General features: G+C 40.6%; 1 protein-coding gene, 1 long non-coding RNA gene and 2 pseudogenes across 2 annotated transcripts; 3 read left to right on the top strand and 1 right to left on the bottom strand.

Moving 5' to 3' along the window:
- Nucleotides 1-271: 271 nt before the first annotated feature.
- Nucleotides 272-780, bottom strand: LOC125359588 (annotated as a pseudogene).
- A 4,039-nt stretch (nt 781-4,819) lies between these two features.
- LOC125359783 lies at nt 4,820-7,259 on the top strand (annotated as a pseudogene).
- A 4,306-nt stretch (nt 7,260-11,565) lies between these two features.
- LOC125359396 lies at nt 11,566-13,289 on the top strand. The gene is made up of 3 exons (XR_007212546.1): nt 11,566-11,645; nt 12,851-12,941; nt 13,177-13,289. It is a non-coding gene; the product is annotated as an uncharacterized LOC125359396 (long non-coding RNA).
- A 76-nt stretch (nt 13,290-13,365) lies between these two features.
- Nucleotides 13,366-16,745, top strand: LOC125359782 (protein RoBo-1-like; the record flags this gene model as incomplete). Its single annotated transcript, XM_048357667.1, has 4 exons — nt 13,366-13,453; nt 14,045-14,194; nt 15,521-15,652; nt 16,444-16,745. Coding segments are annotated over 4 exons (573 nt in total), but the record flags the coding sequence as incomplete, so codon positions are not given.
- Between the last annotated feature and the right edge of the window lie 4,167 nt (nt 16,746-20,912).

Here is a 20,912-nt window from a genome sequence, read left to right as displayed (position 1 = left end):
ACAGCAACTCCTTGAAGTATTGGTGCCTTTTCTACATTTAGATTGTCATTAGTGAGCATTATCTACAAGTAGGCCATGTGATTGTTGCATGAAAGCTTCCAAGTGATAGATATACAACTGGAACTTGGGCTCCACAATTCTTTCAGCACCTGATTTAATTCTTCACAACTGAAGAGCTCAGCAAGACTTAACCTAACATACTTCTCTGCATGTGATTTTTATTTTACTTTATTTTTGTATAGTCCAGAGGGTTTGTTTTTTTTCTCATCTCTTAGGCCATGAATTCATAGGGAATAGGCTTCAATAGTTCAAGCTACTTTCCATTGGTTCTCACAAAGTGTGCTTCTCTGGGTGGAGCAGGCTGGCACTTCAGTTGAACCCAAGTTCCTTTCTCTTTGGTTTCCTTCTTTTTCTGGTCATTTTCCCTCACTTGTTTCAAGAAGCTATCTCAGCTCTTAGAGTGCTTAATATGTTCAATACACACATTAATTCTCTTGGCAAGGATCTTGTCCTTAACTTGCTTGTTCACAACAATGCCAACAGCATGCTGGGTGACATTGTAGACCCTTCCAGTTTTGCCATGGTAACATCTGTGGGGCATTCCTTTCTGGCCAGTACCCATTCCCTTGATGTCTACAATATCACCCATCTTGTAGATTCTCATGTATGTGGCCAAAGGAACAACTCCATGTTCCTGAAGGGCCTAGAGAACATTTATTGGGTACCTCTCCTCTTTCCCTTTGTGTTTGTCATTTTGGCAAATTACTGGAAGATGGCGGTTCCAGCCAGAAAAAAAAAAAGTTGCATGTGATTTTTAAATCACATGTTATTGACAGTGTTGTAACATATCTACTTGTAGAAAGCAAGCTGTTTTATAAAGCCTATAGTGTCATCATTGTTTGCCAAGCTACTCATGCACACATGTATTTTTATTATTATCTTCAAAGGCTGTACAAGGAGTGTCCATTTGTAAGTAGGATGCAGCTTGATCAGTCACCTCTTCCACAATTCTCCTCCCTATCTATCACATCCACACCCATACTCTCCAGTTTCTTAGTTCCATTTTCATGTTTGTACATGGAACATTGTGACTGTGTATTTATCTACAGTTCCTCTTTCGATTTCTATACCGCGCTCCCCCCCTTTTTTTTTAACTTACAACTGCTTTTATACCTCTCCTCTTAACTTTTTTTTTTTTTTTTTTGCCAGTCCTGGCGCTTGGACTCAGGGCCTGTGCACTGTCCCTGGCTTCTTTTTGCTCCAGGCTAGCACTCTGCCACTTAAGCCAGAGAGTCTCCTGGCCATTCTATATATGTGGTGTTGAAGGAATCGAACCCAGGGCTTCATATATATGAGAGAAGCACTCTTGCCACTAGGCCATATTCCCAGCTCCCTCCTTTTAACTTCTATACCCCTCAGTAGAGATATGTTTCAGCTTCCTGATATTCACTTTGTTATATTATCAGTTAATTGTTCAAAGAAGGCAAACTATGGAAATAAACTCCTGAGCATTCTGTCATTTAGTCTGATCATGTATATATGCATATGTTTTCACATACATTTATATTTGAGGTTTAACTTCCACATATAAGAGAAAACATGCACTGTTCATGTTTCTGAGTCTGGCCAAGAGACATATGAAAAAGTGCTCTACATCACTGGCCATAAAAGAAATGCAAATCAAAACAACATTGAGATTCCATCTCACCCCAGTAAGAATGTCCTATATCAAGAAAACTAACAATAACAACTGTTGGAGGGGATGTGGCCAAAAAGGAACCCTACTTCATTGTTGGTGGGAATGTAAACTGGTTCAGCCACTCTGGCAAGCAGTATGGAGATTCCTCAGAAGGCTAAATATAGAACTCCCCTATGACCCAGCAGCCCCACTTTTGGGTATCTATCCAAAAGACCACAAACAAAATCACAGTAAAGCCACCAGCACAACAGTGTTCATTGCAGCACAATTTGTCATAGCAAGAATCTGGAACCAACCCAAATGCCCCTCAGTAGATGAATGGGTCAGGAAAATGTGGTACATATACACAATGGAATTTTATGCCTCAATCAGAAAGAATGACATTGCCCCATTTGTAAGGAAATGGAAGGACTTGGAAAAAATTATACTAAGTGAAGTGAGCCAGACCCAAAGAAACATGGACTCTATGGTCTCCCTTATTGGGAATAATTAGTACAGGTTTAGGTAAGTCATAGCAGAGGATCACAAGAGCCCAATAGCTATACCCTTATGAACACATAAGATGATGCTAAGTGAAATGAACTCCATGTTATGGAAACGATTGTTATATCACAGTTGTAACTACTTTCAATGTTCCATGTGTATTTGTATCTTCTATTATTGATGATGTTCTTGTATCACCTTCCTGTGGTTGTACCTACCCTATCTCTGTAATCTTATCTGAGTATATTGGAAACCATGTATACTGGTATTAGAACTAGGAAATTGAAAAGGAATACCAAAATTTGAGAGACACAGGGTAAAAAAAGAGAAACAACTACAAAAGCAATACTTGCAAAACTGTTTGGTGTAAGTGAACTCAACACCTCATGGGGGGAAAGGGAAAGGGGGAGGGGGGAGGGGGTATGAGGGACAAGGTAACAAACAGTACAAGAAATGTATCCAATGCCTAATGTATGAAACTGTAACCTCTCTGTAAATCAGTTTGATAATAAAAATTTGAAAAAAAGAGAAAGGTATGCATAGTTAAAACAGTTCCCTGTCATAGAGGTAGCTTCTGTGACCATTATCTCAGTCTTTTTTCCTTGGATTTGTTCTGGACGAGTTTTTATGACCTTATTCCTGGAACAGAACAGGAACAAGGTGATCTCCTGAGTTTAGGGTAGTTTCTTTAACATGGTAAGAAGGCATTGCCTATTTGAGTGGCAATTTTCCTTCCAGAAGACATAGTCATCAGTGAATGTGGTCGTTCCTGAAATCCAAGGTGATTGATTACAAGGGGACTGCAGCAAGGGATAACTTAGATCAAAGGGCATAGAGACAAAATTGCAAAATTAACTTTTAGTTAATTCTCACAGCTCATTGAAAGTATTTTTTACTTTGTCTCTTATTACAGTATCTTATTGGTAAAAATGAACGTTAAAGTGACAGTGTTTTGGTTATATTCAGTTAAATAAAATATATCCATGAAACGAAAAAAAATCTGCTTTATACTATTATAAAATCTCATCATGACATCTCATTATTTCACTGTATTGTTCCATTATTAGTAAGGTTTTACATTTCAGAATGTTGACCCTGCCTTTCCCAATTCTTCCCATTCTCATTTTGTGCTCATGTCCATGTGGGAATGTCAATTCCACTGTGCATGTCAGTGAGATACACACATGAACAATTATGAGTTCACATGAGCATGTGTTTTGTTCATGTTTCATCTAAGGAGGTCTTTTCCATGTGGTGCTGAAGCCTTTGGGTTCTGTCTGGAACTGGTGTCTCCTGCCCGTTTATGTTTTCCAGATTCTTATGAAAGAAGTGGAGACTTTAGATTGTGTGTCTGTTCTGCTAGTGAGAAACTGGTTGTGAGGACGTGGGCACTTAAAAGAAATTCTGATCTGGAGGAAGCTGGAGGGCAGAATACTTTTCTGGGCTTTGAATCAGGATCATCTCTGTAGTGCAAGCAAGGTGATATCTACATCTATCTATCTATCTGTCTATCATCTATCTATGCTTTTTTTTTGCCAGTCCTGGGCCTTGGACACTGGGCCTGAGCACTGTCCCTGGCTTCTTTGTGCTCAAGGCTAGCATTCTGCCACTTGAGCCACAGTGCCACTTCTGGCCAGTTTCTGTATATGTGGTGCTGGGGAATTGAACCCAGGGCTTCATGTATATGAGGCAAGCACTCTTGCCACTAGGCCATATTCCCAGCCTCCTATCTATGCTTTTACATCTTAGAAATGAATCAAACCAAAATACTTTTTGTCTGGGGATATGTTTCCCCCCTCAGAGCTAGATAGCTCTTAAAGATAGCTGAGAATGTCTGATTTATAAACTAACCCTTCCAGAGCCATATTTACACTCAGAGAGGCCATGCTTATCTGCCTTCAACATCTCAGGTCCACGGCCAGCAATTAGGGACCGCTGTTAGCCTACAGACTACTGTCCTGAGTTGTCTTTCTCATGTGACTTTGTGTGGAGTGCTGAAAATGTCTGGGCAGGGGAAATAAGGTATAGTCAATTTCCCACTTGCTGAACACCAACTTTACGGGAAATTGAAGTGTTTTCCTAGCTTTATCTTTTAACTTGTCTTCTCTATCAGCGATTCAGTGTGTCCTAACATGCTCTTGCAACCCAGAGATTTTCCTCTCTAATGTGTCCTACAGAGTCTTAGAGAGATTTCACTGCTGATGGCTGCCTCTTTAGACTTAGTGTGTAAAGACAGTTTAGGGGAGCTCAGGCAGTGAAGGCCTTCTAAAGATGATTTAGAATTAGTATCCTAGCTTTTATCTCAGAATTCATTCCTTGTACTTCTTAGTAGCTCTTCTAAGTAACTTGTCCAAATCTTAATTGTGTTTTTGTCTGTAAAATGATATCATGTGCTTGATTCCTTTCTCTTTAAAACGTGTGGCTTTCAGATGTCTGATAATAGCTGTTAGAGTTCTACAGAATTTTAGAGGAAGATGTCAGTTTGTGTTTATAATGTGGATCCATAGATCTAGTGTTCAGCTACTTTGCAAAATATAGTTATTAAAGTTGCTGCTACCTTGGGGTGGTGAAAATATATATTGCATGTGTCTGACAAGGTCTTTAGAAGTAAGGCATTTAAAGGTTTTTCTTGGCTCCATGATAGAGCCCATGCAAGTACAAGATACTGAGGTGTGTCCTGAGAGGAGTATTTTCAATGAATATCAAGTCATCTCAAGTGTGTGTGGCCTCAGGGGTCAACACTTGACAATGCCAGAAAGTAAAATTGAAAAGTTAATTGCTAGAGTTTAGAAAGTGAGAGAAATAGTGGAATATACTCTAGGGATAGACTTGTAAAGGTTAAGGATTTGTAGAATGCAAATGGAAAAAAAAAGGTTTAAGATCTTAAGTAGTTTTGTTATGCACCATTTTGATTCACATGTCCTGAAGACTGTGCTTGTGGTCTGTGGTTTATATTAGAATATCTGTTGTATGAAAGACAGCTATTGTCAATTGCATTTAATACACTGAAACAAACTGCACAGTTCTACACTTTGAAGGTTACTTTTACTTTAGGCCATCTACTGTATTTGGCCATTTTTTTTTGGCTGGGGGGAGATAGAGATTGTATTGTGGGAATTATACTGCTAGCCTACTATTTTTTGTCTCTTACTTTGAACACTTCATCTCACAATTGACTATCAATAGTGCTATAGTATTCACGCATCAATTCTACATGATTCAGTCTTTTACACGGTTTCCTGGAGATTCTGTGGCTCCAACAGCCTATTCCTAGCAGCAAAAGTGAAGGAACAGCCAAAATAAATAGAACATGTTATTAAGGTAGCTCATGCTTTTCTCCATCCCCAGGAATCACTTCCTGACACTAGGAGTGAGGCTTATCTACAGCAAGTTCAAGATCATGTGATTTTGGAAAGCATCATTTTGCAGATGTTAGGCTTTGAACTAACAATGAGTCACCCTCATACACATGTGGTTAGTTCAAGCAAGCAAAGATTTAGCACAGACATCTTACTTTATGGCAACAGCCTGCATTTGGCCACTTTTAGCCTGCAGTGCACAGCTCCTGTGCTGGACTGTCTCTGCATCTATCTGGCTTGCAAGTGGCCCAGCTGGGAGAGCCCTGTCTCAACTGATGGGAAGTTTGGTGGGAGGATGTGGACACCACTGTGACCTTAGGACTTTCAGGTGAATCGATACATGAATTACTACAAATTCTGGAGAAAAACAGATGCATTTGGAACTGGAGGCCATGTCAAACTGCTCTGAAAATAAAAGCAGATGGCTGAGGAGTGGATGCAAGTACTTCAGGGAAGACAATCATTAACACGGTTTCCCGTAGCTCTTCAGACACAACTATTGTAGCTTTCATGAGCATGTTGACAACTTCTACCACAAATGCATTGCCTTCTCATCCAGTGTCTGAGGAATTATCAGGCAATTTAACCAGTGTGGAGATGTCGCAGGGAGAGCATTGGCTGTCCACCCAACCTCCTTTTAAAATAGAATGTGCTCAAGGACATCTGACTAGTGAGAATCTATCACTTGTAGGAGCTGATCATTCCTTACAAAAAGATGGTGCAAATGAATTTATTTCCCAGAAGCAGAGTAATAAGAGTGTGCCATCAGCTCAAATGTCACTAAAAAAATACCGTTCAAAGCACACAGAAGAGCTGGCATCCCAGAAGAGCAACTAGAGAATGTGGAGGCCAATGTGAAGTCACAGTATGCATACACTGCCCAGAATCTCCTGTCGCATTATGACAGCCATCTTCCAGTCATTCTGGATATGCCCATAAAGGGCTCAGAAAATCCTGCGTGGCCTTTTCTGGAGAAGGCTGACAAAGCAGCTCTCAAAATGAGACTCCCAGTGGCTAGTGGTGATAAACTTCCTCCTCAAAACTAGAGGACGTAAAGATGCTCATTAATGTCCATGGTACAGCCGATAAGCACAATTCTTTAGAGGACAGTGTCCCCATGAGCCATGAGCACAAAGAAAAGCACAAGATTCAGCCATCTAAACATCATCATCATCATCATCACCACCACCACCACCATTCACACAAACACTGTCCCTTACATCTACCAGCTGGAGCTGGTAACAAACATCCAGGTGACCAAAAACATGCCAGTCAGGCAAGCACCTTAGTACACAAAACCTATAGCTTACTGAGTTTTTTTTTTTTTCCTCTTCAAGCTCTTCTCGTGAAAGGGGTCCCCCTGAAGAAACTGGAGGGGTGGTATTTGATACTCTGCCTTAAATTTCCTTTGCCTTCCTCTTCCTTCAAAAGCCCAGTGGCCTTTCCTTTTCACAGACCAGCCACAAAACTCCAGTTTCTCATTTGAAACAGGATAAAGGAGCTGCTGAGGCCAATGGATATCTAAGCAATAGACAATCAAGATGCTGTGAATGTGCTGAGTGCCCACTCAGCCCCCTGCATTTGAATTTCTCCATGTGTATGTAGAATATCTGAATCCATGCTGGTAGAATCTCCTCCACATCTGTCAATACAGACAAACCTTGACTACCACCATTACCATCAAACCTCCTCCTCCAATTCCACCCCTTACTAAGTGAAAAAGAAGGGGTGGGGGAAAACTTGTTGCTGTTTTAATCCTTCTTTTTGTTTCTTTTTAAAAAATTGACTACTGATACTGGATTAACAAAATTACTTACCTTATTAACTATGTCACCCTTCTTAGACTATGAATTAAACTGATACTAATACAAAGAGGGGAAGGTAGTAGTGGAGGGCCTCTTACATTGAACTGTTTGATTATAGTTTTTGCTGGTATCAAAAGGTGGGAATGTGTGGAAGCTCTGACAGATTCAGAGCACTTTTTCCATTGACTTCTCCACCTTCTGATTAATTGATTGGAATAGTATGTCTTTGCTCTTCTTACTGCAACTGCAACTTGGAGGTGTTTTCTCAAATAATTGTGGTATTCTTCTGATGTTTAAAATATCAGAGGAGAAGAAGTATTTAAACATCAACATCTTTTAAGAAACTTTTAAAAAATAATTTAAAGAAAGAAATTTAGCTAGAAAGTCTCCAATAGTTGATGGCTGGTGGCACATATGTATAATCCTAGCTACTGAAGAAGCTGAGATCAGAGAATTGAGATTTGAAACAAGTCCAGATAGGAAAGGCTCTGAGACATCATCTCCAAATGGCCAGCAAGAAGTTGAACTGGAGGTATGGCTCAAGTGGTAGAACACCAGCCATGAGTAAGCAAGCCAAACAAGAGCAAGTTGCCCTTAGTTCAAGACATGGTAACACACACACACACACACACACACACACACTTGTGATAGTAGGTATTGCTGTTTTTAGATAAAGAATAAAGGAATCATTCACCAGCAAATACACTCAAGCACAGCTAACTATAAGCACACTGGGCACCTGGGTTACTTAGTATGTACAGGCCAGCAAAGCAAACAGACCTCACCCATGATGTCCATCTGTAGAATAGAATAGCTTTGTTCATATAAAAATTATTTATTCCAAATTTTAATGATGAATAATAGACTTTGACTCATGTAATGACTATTATAAAAGGCTATACAGACACTATATGTAAGTTTTAATACAGATGTTAAGTTTTTATATGGTATATATCATTATATGTGTATGCATGATTGTAATAAACTGTTAATAAAATATCAAGTTGAACTATTACTTGAACAATAGTTCTGGAAAAGACCTGCAGTTAGTAAGCAAAACTGAAACCTCTCAGAAACAAAATTGCTCATAGGCATAAAATTTCATTGTGTATATGTACCACATTTTCCTGATCCATTCGTCTACTGAGGGGCATCTGGGTTGGTTCCATATTTTATCTATGACAAATTGTGTTGAGATGAACATTGTTGTGCTGGTGGCTTTAGTGTGTTCTTGTTTGTGGTTTTTTTTTGGGTAGATACCCCAAAGCAGGGCTGCTGGGTCATAGGGGAGCTCTATGTTTAGCCTTCTGAGGAATCTCCATACTGCTTTCCAGAGTGGCTGAACCAGTTTAGGAATTTTATGCCTCTATCAGAAAGAATGACATTTCCCCATTCTAAAGGAAATAGAAGAATTTGGAAAAAATTATACTAAATGAAGTGAGCCAAACCCAAAGAAACATGGACTCTATAGTTTGCCTCATGGGGAATAATTAGCACAGGTTTAGACTAGTCACAGCAGAGGATCACAAGAGCCTAATTGCTATGCCTCTACGAATGCATAAGATGATGCTAAGTGAAATGAACTCCATGTTATGGAAACGAGTGTTATATCACTGTTGTAATTACTTTCAACATAATATGTGAAAGCGTAGTTTCGATTGTTGATGATCCTTTTGTATCCCCTTCCTGTGGTTGTATCCGCGCTATCACTGTATCTCATCTGAGTACACTGGATACTGTATATACTGGTATTAGAACCAGGGAAGTGAAAGGGAATATCAAAATCAAGAGACAAAGGATAAAAAGACAAATGACTCCAAAAGCAATATTTGCAAAACCATTTGGTATAAACCCACTGAACAACTCATGGGAGGAGAGGGAAAGGGGGAGGGGGAGGGGGGGGAATGAGGGAAGAGGTAACAAATAGTACAAGAAATGTACCCAAGGCCTAATGTATGAAACTGTAACCTCTCTGTACATCACTTTGACAATAAATAAGTATTAAAAGAAAAGAAATTACTCATAGGCAAGTGGAAATTTACAGCCAAGGAGCAGGATGGAGGTAAATGGAGAGAAACCAGCCAGGAGGAAACAGGGATATAGGGGATTCTGAGCAACCAAGGGAATCGAATTCCTGCTGAAAAGATGTCAGGGTGACCAGATGCCACCCAGAAAGTTTGAAGCCAATGGGTATTGAGACTCGTGGTATCTGAACAAACGGACTTAGACTTTTGCTAAAATGCAACAATGTGAAAAGCAGCATGTGTGCACAAACTTTAGGTCCTTGGTGATGACAGTGCTCCAGGCAGCTAGAATCTGATAAGGATGATAGATTATGGGTCTCTGTTAAAACTGTTCCTGGGTGTCAGGAAAGTGGCACCTCTCCTCCTGATAAGTGTTTTTGCATGGTACACTGAGCAGAATGTTGTTTCTTATCCCAAGAATGACCACAGATTTCCTGAGGAAATGAGGACCTTTGAGGGGTCTGTAGGACAGTGAACACAAACATGTTAACTAAGGTATGGTCTATGCAGGGAAAGATTCCAATAGTGTTAAGTCCTTTGACCAGCTAACTTACAATTCAACAAAATGAACATGAAGAAGTTGGAACATGTGTTTCCTGGGGAGAAGTGAAGGAATGAGGTGAAAAGAAGGGGGCTAGAAAGAAGAAAGGAAGGGTGGGTGAATATAGTCATAATAATCCGTGTATATATGTGAAAAAAGAACTTGATAAATTGAGGGAAGGAGTGGGTTTGGGAGAGGTGGAGGAAGAATGATGACACTGATCAAGTTCCATTGTACTCACAAAGTAATATGTTGAGTTGGAGTACCTGAGTACAATTACTTAAGTATATTAAGTTCTTTTTCTTCCCTTTCTCTTCTTTCCTCCCTCCCTCCCTTTCTTCCTCTTTCCTTCCTTCCTTCCTTCCTTCCTTCCTTCCTTCCTTCCTTTCTTTCTTTCTTTCTTTCTTTCTTTCTTTCTTTCTTTCTTTCTTTCTTTCTTTCTTTCTTTCTTTCTTTCTTTTCCTTCCTTCCTTCCTTCCTCCCTCCCTCCCTCCCTCCCTCCCTCCCTCCCTCCCTCCTTCCTTCCCTTTCTTTCTTCTTTCTTTCTTTCTTTCTTTCTTTCCTTCCTTTCTTCCTTCTTTCTTCCTTTTGTGAGCACCCTAGATTCCATTTAGCATCTTGTCCACACTTCTCTTATACTCCAGGAAGTATATTCCCCTGGCAAGACTCTGTCAGTTTCCACACAGTAACCACAGATAAGTCAAGGTCTGAGCTTGTGGAGGCTTGTGGAGGACCTGCCCTGGGAGGTAGGAACTTGGCACAGAGCTGGGCAGTGCCAGGTTATTGTGGGCTGTGCTTAGTTCTGCTGTAAGACAATGGATGGGGCCTCAGTTCTCTACCAGCACTGGCAAGCCAGCCCCTTCCACCTGATCATCTGTCAGTACTGACTGGCCCACTCTACAGGCTCAAAGACAGCATCACTAAATGACAGCATCATCGGATGACAGCAGATAGTTGAATTGAACCAAAGTCTTATCCAATTCTTAGCTAGAGGTTTGGCCAACTTGCTTTATCTATAGCTTTATCTCTAGACACCTTAGCTAGTCGGGAATTCACGATTAAGTGCTACTTGCAGGAAGGTGAAAGGTTTAATAGCATGAAGAAATAAATGAATCATAAGTTTATACCTTAGGCTATGACTCAGACCCATGGGAGATAGGGTAGCAACTAGCTGGTGAGAGCAGATACTTTCACAGCAACTTTTTAAATCAACCCAGTTTAGTGTGCTTGTCTTTGGCAAGATTTTACAATGCTTTAATTATGATTGCTAGGAAAGCGAGGAGACAGAGACCTCAACAGATTGGATTTGACTTTAATCATTGTTGTGGGGGGACACCCAGAACCCCAAGCAGAGTTGGAGGTACAATGAGCACAGAGGGAGGGGCTCTGGAGTCAACATATAGCAAACAGAAAGTTATTAGTTGCAAAATCTGGTGTGCAGCGATCACAGACCATATCAATGGGGGAAATGTGTACTTTTAGAAGGGGCAGGTGAGATTTCTCCAGGAACTGGCCCCAGGGAGGTGGAGTCAGCGGCCAAACGAGCAGTGCTGGATTATAAAAAGAAATGCAGATCCTTATCCAGCAGGGCCATGTGACTGCTGGTCCTATAAAAGTAAGAGAAAGGGGCTAGAGAGGAGAGTCTGCCCTCATTGCTCCTTGAACACATTTCCTTTCATCTCTTGCCTTCTCTATCTCAGACGCAGTGCCTTCAGAATATTGGAAATACTGACGGTGAGCATTTTCATTGTGGGGTGGTGACACCTGGGTTATGGACCTGGGTTGTGGGAGGATGACTTTGGAATGGATAAATCTATGATCTTAGCTAAGATGTTTTTCACTTCTGAGTATGATAGCCAACTTGTCTAAGAACACAGAATATTCTCCATGAGAATAATTTCTAGCAAGGTGCTGGTAGCTTATACCTATACTCCAAACTACTCAGGAGGCTTACATCTGGAAGATTCGAGTTAAAAAATAGCCAGTCAGAAGAGTCCATGAGATTTCTATCACCCATAAACAACAACAACACCACAACAAAAACAGCAAAAAGCCCACCTGGCACCTTGCCTGACATGGTTGGGCACCAAAAGAGTAAGCAAGCTAAGTAAGCTCAAGGCCCTGAGTTTGTACAAGTCCAAGTACCATTAAAAAAAGTTACATCTCCATCTTAACCAAGCCATTCATCTCAGCTGTAGAGGTCTGATTTGGGGCTGTAATACCTCCTTTATCCCTATAATAAAAAAATCCCCGATATGTGACAATCCTTTTGAGAGAGAGGTGTTCTGTCCTCAATGTGATGATGGAAATAGCATTTTCATTTTGTATCTCCCCAAAAGGGCCACATCTGGCACAGATCTAGGACTTGATATATTTTTACTTGCAAAATGAATAACTGAAGGAAAACACTGTCTGGAGTTTGGAAGGCTACCTCAGTAGGTTTGATGGAGTGCTTGAACTATGAATAATACCAGTGAAAATCCTGGTTGTACATTTTTTCTATCCTCTAAGTAAAGACACAAGACTATGAGTGTTTGGCCTTTTGCAGTATTTCTGTCAAAAGAGTCCTTGTATATACTTATTTTAATCAAGAAAACCCTGGGTCCTTTACCAAAATTGCTTAAGTGCTTCTTGATTTTATGTCATCTCCCTCTTGGCATGTGCTCTTTTTACCCATTTTCCTATAACTCCAGTAAGTTTGCCTTGGTCTAATCTGAGCCTATAAAAATGTGGAGGTTGGGGGAAAGAACTTGAGCTAAACCATATCTGTTGATTAAACTTATTCCTTGTCTCATGATGGTAATTGGAATATTAACTATTTAATAAACAATATTCTGAGCTATGATAGCATGCTCATCTCTTCATCCATCATCCTAGAATCTGCTGGTTTCATCTAGCAGAGCCCCTTGTCTCTGACCAGTTTGTAACTCCTTGCACAGTGTCTCACTGGAGTAACTATGGCCTGGTTCCCTACCCAGAAGAGTTTCTTCATCATCTGTGTCTTCAACCTGTTTGTTTTCAGCACTGTAGGTGAGAATAAACAAATAACATCTTTCTTCCAAAAATGGCAAGTTGGGAGGAGGGCAGTGAAGACCCCAAGGGAAGGGCTATCAACCAAATCAGCCTCCAGGATTCCATCTAGTCCCTCAAGGACAGAGCTTCATGGAACCCTGTTTTCTAGAAATGTTTTATTAGAAACAACTACAATACTTGACCAGTTCTCCTCCTGAATTATTTTTAAACAATGTTTATGTCCCCATTGTAGAGACTTACACATGTATAGACTGTCTACTTGATGCATGTAGTTCTGACCTGAAGACTTGTGATGAAAGTACTAATGGCTGCTTCAGCACCAAGCAAGAATTTAACATATCAGGTGAGCCACATAAGCCACTCTGCCTGTGCTAATGGCACTCAAGGAAGAGGGAGAAGGTATTTGGTAGGCTGGGGGTGGGGGGATGATGCATGTAGTTCTGACCTGAAGACTTGTGATGAAAGTGCTAATGGCTGCTTCAGCACCAAGCAAGAATTTAACATATCAGGTGAGCCACATAAGCCACTCTGCCTGTGCTAATGGCACTCAAGGAAGAGGGAGAAGGTATTTGGTAGGCTGGGGGTGGGGGGATGTTGGCGAGGAAAAAGAATTGCTTTGTTCTGAAACTTCATGTAGCTTCTCATTTCTGCAAGCATATTCTGCCTTATGGTAATCACTGGCTAGCAAGAGGCTGGGTGGGTAGGGTAGGTGGAGGTGGTGGATGTAGCACCAGGCTGGTTCTCTAGGGAAAGGGAAAAGAGATGATTATGGTTGTGCCAGACCAAGAGCCTTCTATTGATCTTTTGGGGGCCATTTGGAAATGACACTTCTCTTACTTTAAAACATTTTTTTTGTGTGTGTGTGTGTGTGCGTGGCTGGGATCAAACCCAGAGCCTCCTGTATCCTAGGCAAATGCTTTACCTGGGATACTCCATTTGTAACAGAAGTTCCTCTTCCATTGGTTTGTTCTATGAAACAGGTCAACACAGAAGGACTCTACTGGACAAGAGGGAAAACTAAAGACAAGGGCACTGATGACATAGAATCTCTGAACACTGACTTAGAAGGAAAATTTTCCTTTGGGTTTGGTTTTCTGCAGGGAATCATTTCCAACAATTGAAGCAGAAAGGCTGTTCTTCATCTGACTGTGTTCCACTGGCCTTCACTGCAACACTGGGGAATCAGCGGACTTTTGGGTACACCCAGCAGTGCTGCCAAGGGGAGAAATGTAACCAGAAAGACTTTCCGTGTGAGTGCCAACTTCTCTGTGCTCTTCCTTCATTAGTCCTCCTGTGTCTATCCCATAGCTTTCTCTCTCTCACTTGTAAGTGCCTTTCTGTAGTCCATTTCTAGTGCTGAAAGGCCCAGGTGTTTTGCTTGCTAATTTGCCTCTACTTTTCACTGTCCCTTGCATATAAGCTTCTCTCTTGCATGGGAAACTGACAACTGGGTGGTAGGGGTTGGTTCTCAGGATTTTCTCTAAGGGTGAGTATGTAGACTAAGTATATGCCTGTAATTCTAGCTACTTAGGAGTCTCTAAGATCTGAAGACTATGGTTTGAAGCTAGCCTGGTTTGAAGCTAGCCTGTGATATTCTTATCTCCAATTAGCACCCCCCCCAAAAGCTGGAAGTAGAGCTATGGTACAAGTGGTAGAGTATCAGCCTTGAGTGAAAAGGCTAGAGGAGAGTATCCTGGCCCTGAGTTCAAACCCCATTATACAAACACACAAAGAACCAAATGATTTACTTTGCATTCTAGTTGTCATCTTCTTCATCCATGCAATTTCTCACACTGTTTTTTTGTTTTATAGGGGTGTGTGTGTGTGTGTGTGTGTGGTCCTGTGCTTGAACTCAGGGCCTGGGCACTGTCCTTGAGCTTTTTTTGCTCTAGGCTAGTGCTTTACCTCTTGAGCCACAGCTCCTCTTATTTTTTTTTTTTTTGGTGGTTAATTGGAGATGAGAGTCTTATAAACTTTTCTGCCCAGGGTGGCTTTGAACCAAGGTCCTCAGATCTCAGCCTCCTGAGTAGCTAGGATTACAGGTGTGAAGCACCGGGGTCTTTGAAGATGCCTTTGAGGCCTAGAGGCTTGTTCTTAGAAACTTCTGCCTCCTAGCAGGTGTTCCTCATGGCTATGATGTTAGAATCTCATGTCCTGGCTTCACACTGGTTTTTCTTTGTTGAGATAGGTCTTGCTATGTTTTCCAGGCTGGTCTTAAATTGCTAGGCTTAAGTAATCTTAAGGCTGTGGCCTCTTTAGGAGGAGTAGCTGGGGCTACAGGTGTGAGCCCTGCACACATTTTAGCAGCATCTTCTTAGACCAGAGGTTATCGTTTCTCCCATTATGTAGATATCATTCTCCATCCAAGTCAGAGAGGGTAATTGATGCAAGGGGACAATATGGCCTAATTTCTTTATGAGGTCCTTTTGCCTACAAATGCATGACTCCATCAGAGCTGTAAATTCTTTTGGAGGAATCTTGAAAGAATCATGATACTGGGGAGAGGCTAGTAGTAAGATTCTCAGCAATTTTTTGTGCCTATTCCTCATGATGAAAACTTATCTCTCTTCATTCAGTATTTCAGAAGTCCTCAGACACCAATGGAATCGAATGCCCTGCTTGCTACACTGAGAATGACAATTCTTGTGTCCCAACTCCTCTAAAATGCACAGGGGCAGAGACAAAGTGTGTAATGGTTACTGGTGAAGGTATGAGTATTTTTTTCAAGCATTGAAGTTCATCTTCTTAAAGAATAGGGTGGGTTAACCATCTGTTGTATAATTAGTCATGTTCAAACTTAGCAGCTTAACAGATCATGGTTAGTTCATGGTACCTGAAGATCCGAAGCCTGGGTGTAGCTTGGTGTGGTGGTTCTGGTCCTTGGTATCTCTGGTTGCAGTTTAGTTGTCAGCAGAGGCCGTGGTTGGTAGTCTGAGACTAGCTTGGGAAGGGAACTCTGTCTAGATGAGTTGAGATGACTGGGAAAATGGGATGTCATATAAAATACAGAAAAGGAATGAAGCCATTGCTAAGATACAGTCTTTTGCCCTAAATGACCATGGGAAGTGTAGACATTTGAAGAGTTTTCACAATATTATTCTCCAGAGAAACTCAGAGCCTTTGGAAGAAGTCTTATCTTGAAAGGGAACTCTATAATATGTTCTATTGGTTTCCCCAACCAAGCAAATCTAAGGAAGAGGACAGGTATATCACACATGGGTTTTAGCCAAATCCCAGAGGATTTGCCTATGTCAATCACATCTCTTTTAACAAACGTTATGAGGCCCTAGTTTCGGTTTTGTATTTGAGATATCAGGGCCTCTTTAAGGTCTCTCCTTTACTGGAGAGAAAATGGCAACAGAGCCTCTTCATGGCATGCTAAAGTCCAGGCTCCTCAAAGGCATTCTGAGCACCATTTTATTTCCCAAAGGAAGTAAGGTGACCCCGGGAAAACAACAGGATGGGAGAAAGACTAACTCCTGGATCTTTCTTTTGGCAGAATACCAAGGTGGAGGGTTTTCCTTGATGTTTGTTGCAAGGGGCTGTGCGACTGAAACTGCCTGTAACTTGAAGGATCTAACTGTACTTGGGGGTGTAAAAGTACATACCTCCTGTCCAGGCATCACCAATGCAAGCTCCCCACTGATGTCCACCATCTCCTCAGTTCTGGCCAGTATCTTCTTGCTGAAGATCTTGCTTTAATTGTTCAGGCTTAATCCCATAATCCTACAAAGTTGAACATGTTGGAGTTCTTGGATTGTTTCTTTTCCCAATGTAGGAGAATTAAAAAACTGAAACTTGTATAATTATGTGTGGAATTATTTTACTTTAGGTTAAAAGAACACTTTAGTCATTCTCTAGTAGCGTCTTTCTTCCTCCTTTCCTGAACATCTTAGATTCTGAGAAGATATCTGTAAGAATCTCCATGATTCAACTCTTATTAGAACCCACATCCTCAGTCACGTATCCCAGAGTACATTTCCTGTCTGATAGTCTCCATTTCTACTCCTAATCCTTATTTGCCCACTGCTAAGAAAAACATTTTTCAATAAACAGTTCAAGGCCCAGGAGGGGCTTTTCCTAGTTTGTTAAAGTTTCAGGTATAATGGAATCTCCTCTACCAAACAGGTGTGTGGAATTCTTGTTACGTGCACTGGATACTGGCAGAGATTTTCTGTGAAGGTAGTTTTAAATACTAAGATTAAAGGATGAAAATACATATGTCAAGAACCCAGAAAGCTGTTCCCATGGCAGGGTTTGGAAGTACAACAAGCATCACCATACTTTCTATGATGTCTGTGAAGAGTTGAGGGAGTCCAGTAGAGAAAGGGTCTTTACACCATCTAAAGTTGCATGTCTTTATGGTGCTGACTCCATAGGTAACTCTGGTCAAAGAGACCCCTTGATAATCCACATATTCAGTATCCTAGAGGGTACAACTTATTTCCCAAAGTTACATGAAAGAAAGAGTGCCCTACTATGCATTTTTCACGAATGTTTGTAAAGTCAGGATGTTTCTTTGTTCAGATCAGGCCCTGCTGTGGTAATTCTTTTGCTAGTAGGTTTCCCTCTCCCTTCTTGACCCAAGCTATACCATATCTCTGAGTTCTCTTTGCTATTCTTTGTGGGCTAAAAGGAGCCCACAGGTCTGGTCCTTGGAGACACTTCACACATGATCTTGTATGTTCTTTCTACATTTATTGATCATGGGGTGTGGATCTTGTACTCCATAGGAGGATGAGTCTCAGCATGACAGAAAACTATAGTCCATAAGTTGCTATTTGAAGGAACTCCAAGATACAATAAAATAAAATAAGTCATACCAATCAAGAATGCAGAATGTGTGAGTTAGAGTATAGATGAAAAACAACTGCTTACTGTGTTAATCTACTAAAATATGAAGGGTTGTACCAATGAACTTGTTTGGGCAAATCCATTTTAACTGAGAGACTTGAGCAGAGACCAGTCAAAATGGTTTGATTGTTCTTTGCAAATCTTGAAGTCCCAAAGGAGACCCTAAAAGTATGATACTCTAAAACTATTATAACACCCTGAAGTTATTTCTATTCTTTGTCTGAAAGTGGGATTTCTGCTTGCTTGACTAGGCCAGGGGAGTTCAGTAAAAGCCTTAGTTCACTAGAGGCTTCTACCATCAAGGTGAAATAAATGAACACCACAGTGGAAACTTAATTTGACTCTTTTCCCAGATGTTTTCAAAGCAAATATTGCAGATATGTAGTGACATCTAAATGTCACTTCTCTCACATTTAAAGCAGTGAGGGCTAAATGCACTGTGTATGTGTGTGTGGTATGTGCGCACATGCATGTGTGTGTGCATGCTGTCCTAGGGCCTGGACTCGGGGCCTAGGTGCTGTCCTTGAGCTTTTTTTTTTCTCGAGGCTAGCACTCTACCCCTTGAGTCACATCTTCACTTTCAACTTTTGGGTGGTTAATTGGAGATACAAACCTCACAAACTTTTCTGTGTAAGCTGGCTCCAAATCATAATCTTCAGATCTCAGCCTCCTGATCAGCTAGAATAAGTGCACCTGGCTGCATTTATTTTTTAATGGAAATAGATAAAGCAAGAAATATACATTTAAAATGAGTCAAATGCTTAATGTCTTCTGTATGCCCAAATTGACCATAGTAATTAAATTCATACACACACATGGGGAGGGTGGTGGAGACACACAAAACCAAGGAAGAAAGGTAGATAACAACAACAAAAGAGGGATGATAAACCTTAATTAAGGTAATGTTGGAAATGAACTATACAACTTGGGGCCTAGGGAGGTCAGGAGGGAAAAATAGGGAGAAAACGAGGGAGTGGGTGACACTTAAAAAATGTACTCATTACCTCACTTATATAAGTGTAACCATTCTGCACATCACATTTATACTTAATTTTAATAAATTAAGGATTGTCTCCATCTTGTGGTCTTTCATAGGGCGACTATTAATGACAATTTTTTGTTTTCCCTGTTACTCATGTAACTATTTTTCTCCAGATGCAGGAGTACTTCTCTAGCAAGAACTCTTGTGTGGGTTCTGTACTGTTGCCATTGAGGTTGGCGGTGATGAGACTTCTTGCATCCCCAGTGCCTAATCCTGGGCGACAGACACTGTGGTGATGCGTGGTGATGAGTGTTGTTGGGCTATTTAGTGATGATGGTAGATAAGATCCTTCTGTTACTGAATAGTGACCAGAGTGTAGACACATATGAGGTGGTGATAGTTTGCCACACAAGGCTGAAAGAGGTGACAACTCTTTCCTACAGTGGCTTTAGAGCAGCTGCCTCTTAGATGGTGGGGTTTGGGGAGTTAAGGTGTATTTAGCCACATCTGCCTTTCTGGAGTTCCCTTGTAGAAATGGCTGTTGGTTACCCAGAGACAGATAATACTAATGATTTATGTACTGCCCCAGGCTGCTGGTTATCAAAACTGTATCCTAAAACAAACTGATACTAATGGCTTACATCATTTCTGTTTTTGTTCCCAACTGTATAAAATATGATTTATGTTCAAGTGGTGTAGTCATTATTATTGATTTATCTTATGAAAAGGTTCATTTTCAAAATAAATTCATATATCTGTTTAGCAAGATTACAAGTAAGCTTTTCCTTTTTTTTCCTGTGTGGTGAAAATTAGCTCATGTCTTTGTACTGTATATTGGTAAGGAAATGTAAGTTACCACTTACCATGATACAACAAATATAATCACATTTAACTGAGATTTAAAAAAAAATTTGACAGATGTGAAAGAGTAGAAAGTATGTAAACTATTAATTTGGTTTGGGAATTCACGAATTGGCATTTCTTTATAAATTTGGAAGGCCTTTCAGAAAGAAATAATTTGTTCAAAGTTATATTATCTGAGTAACTTAAAGCTAAACAAGAGTACTTACAGTTTTTCAAAATTTGCACTACCTAGCACTTGATAATATTAGAAACATCTGCTCCCTGAATGTAACTGTTGCTTAGTTTAATTGAAGACCTTTCCATGTTATACAAAATAACCACTTCAGTCTTTTACTCACAGCTAAGTTATTATTGTATTTTAACAAGTAGCTAAAAATGAGAATCACCCTGGTTGTGCAGTTAATGACTGAAGCAAGAAAAACAATGTTGGTGGTGCTCAGACTGACCTAGAGATATTGATCTTAGATTTCTGACAGAGACCTGGGATGAACATTCTAACTTAAAGCTCAAACTAGGTGATTCAAATGAGCAATTAGGAGTAAGGACTCAATACTCATTTCTCCAAGAGACCTAAGAGAATAGCTTTCTGGTGCAGAGCACGTCTGTGCTTAGCCCAGAGTACAGTGTGTTTCCCTGTGGGGAGTACCTCCCCTCTTCCAGCCAGGCACATGCTTTCTCCTCACTCTCTACTGTTGGCATCAGCTACTGAACTGTGGCCTCTGCAGAATTCTCCATGTCCCAATCATTCCCTGGTTATATAGTACACATCTCAAAGTTCATCTAAAATCTTCACATTTCCCTAATAAAATTCACCATTTCCCACTTCTATCATGTGTCCAAATCAATGACCTTGGGCTTCCTGGGCAGAGCTCTACTGTTTGTTCATGCTCCTTGTGGATTTCTATGGCCTTTACTTCTCTGAATGTTCAGAAACTTGAAAGACAAGGACCTGACTTTGACCTTGATCCGCATTGTGTGAAGCTGAGTACATACAAGTAAACATTGCTGAAGGAGTAAATAAGGGGACAACTGAGGAATCAGTAGTCATTAACAAAAATGTAACCAAAAATACAACTTTATTTATAAATGGAAATAGCTGGGCCTTTGTTGGGGCTCAATGAAGTAGCTTCTCCAGGAAAAGAATAAAGAAGACAGAAGCTGGGTGCCTGACCGTGGCCCCGTTTCTGAGGGCTGATTTACAGATTGTGCTCTCATTAGTGACTGGAAGACCCATGTAAGAAGTTATTTTCTCATTGCATTGGCCTGTT

Source organism: Perognathus longimembris, chromosome 11, assembly GCF_023159225.1.
Source record: "Perognathus longimembris pacificus isolate PPM17 chromosome 11, ASM2315922v1, whole genome shotgun sequence".
In the NCBI taxonomy this organism is placed as follows: Eukaryota; Metazoa; Chordata; class Mammalia; order Rodentia; family Heteromyidae; genus Perognathus; species Perognathus longimembris.
This window is presented reverse-complemented; position numbering and strand designations above follow the sequence as displayed.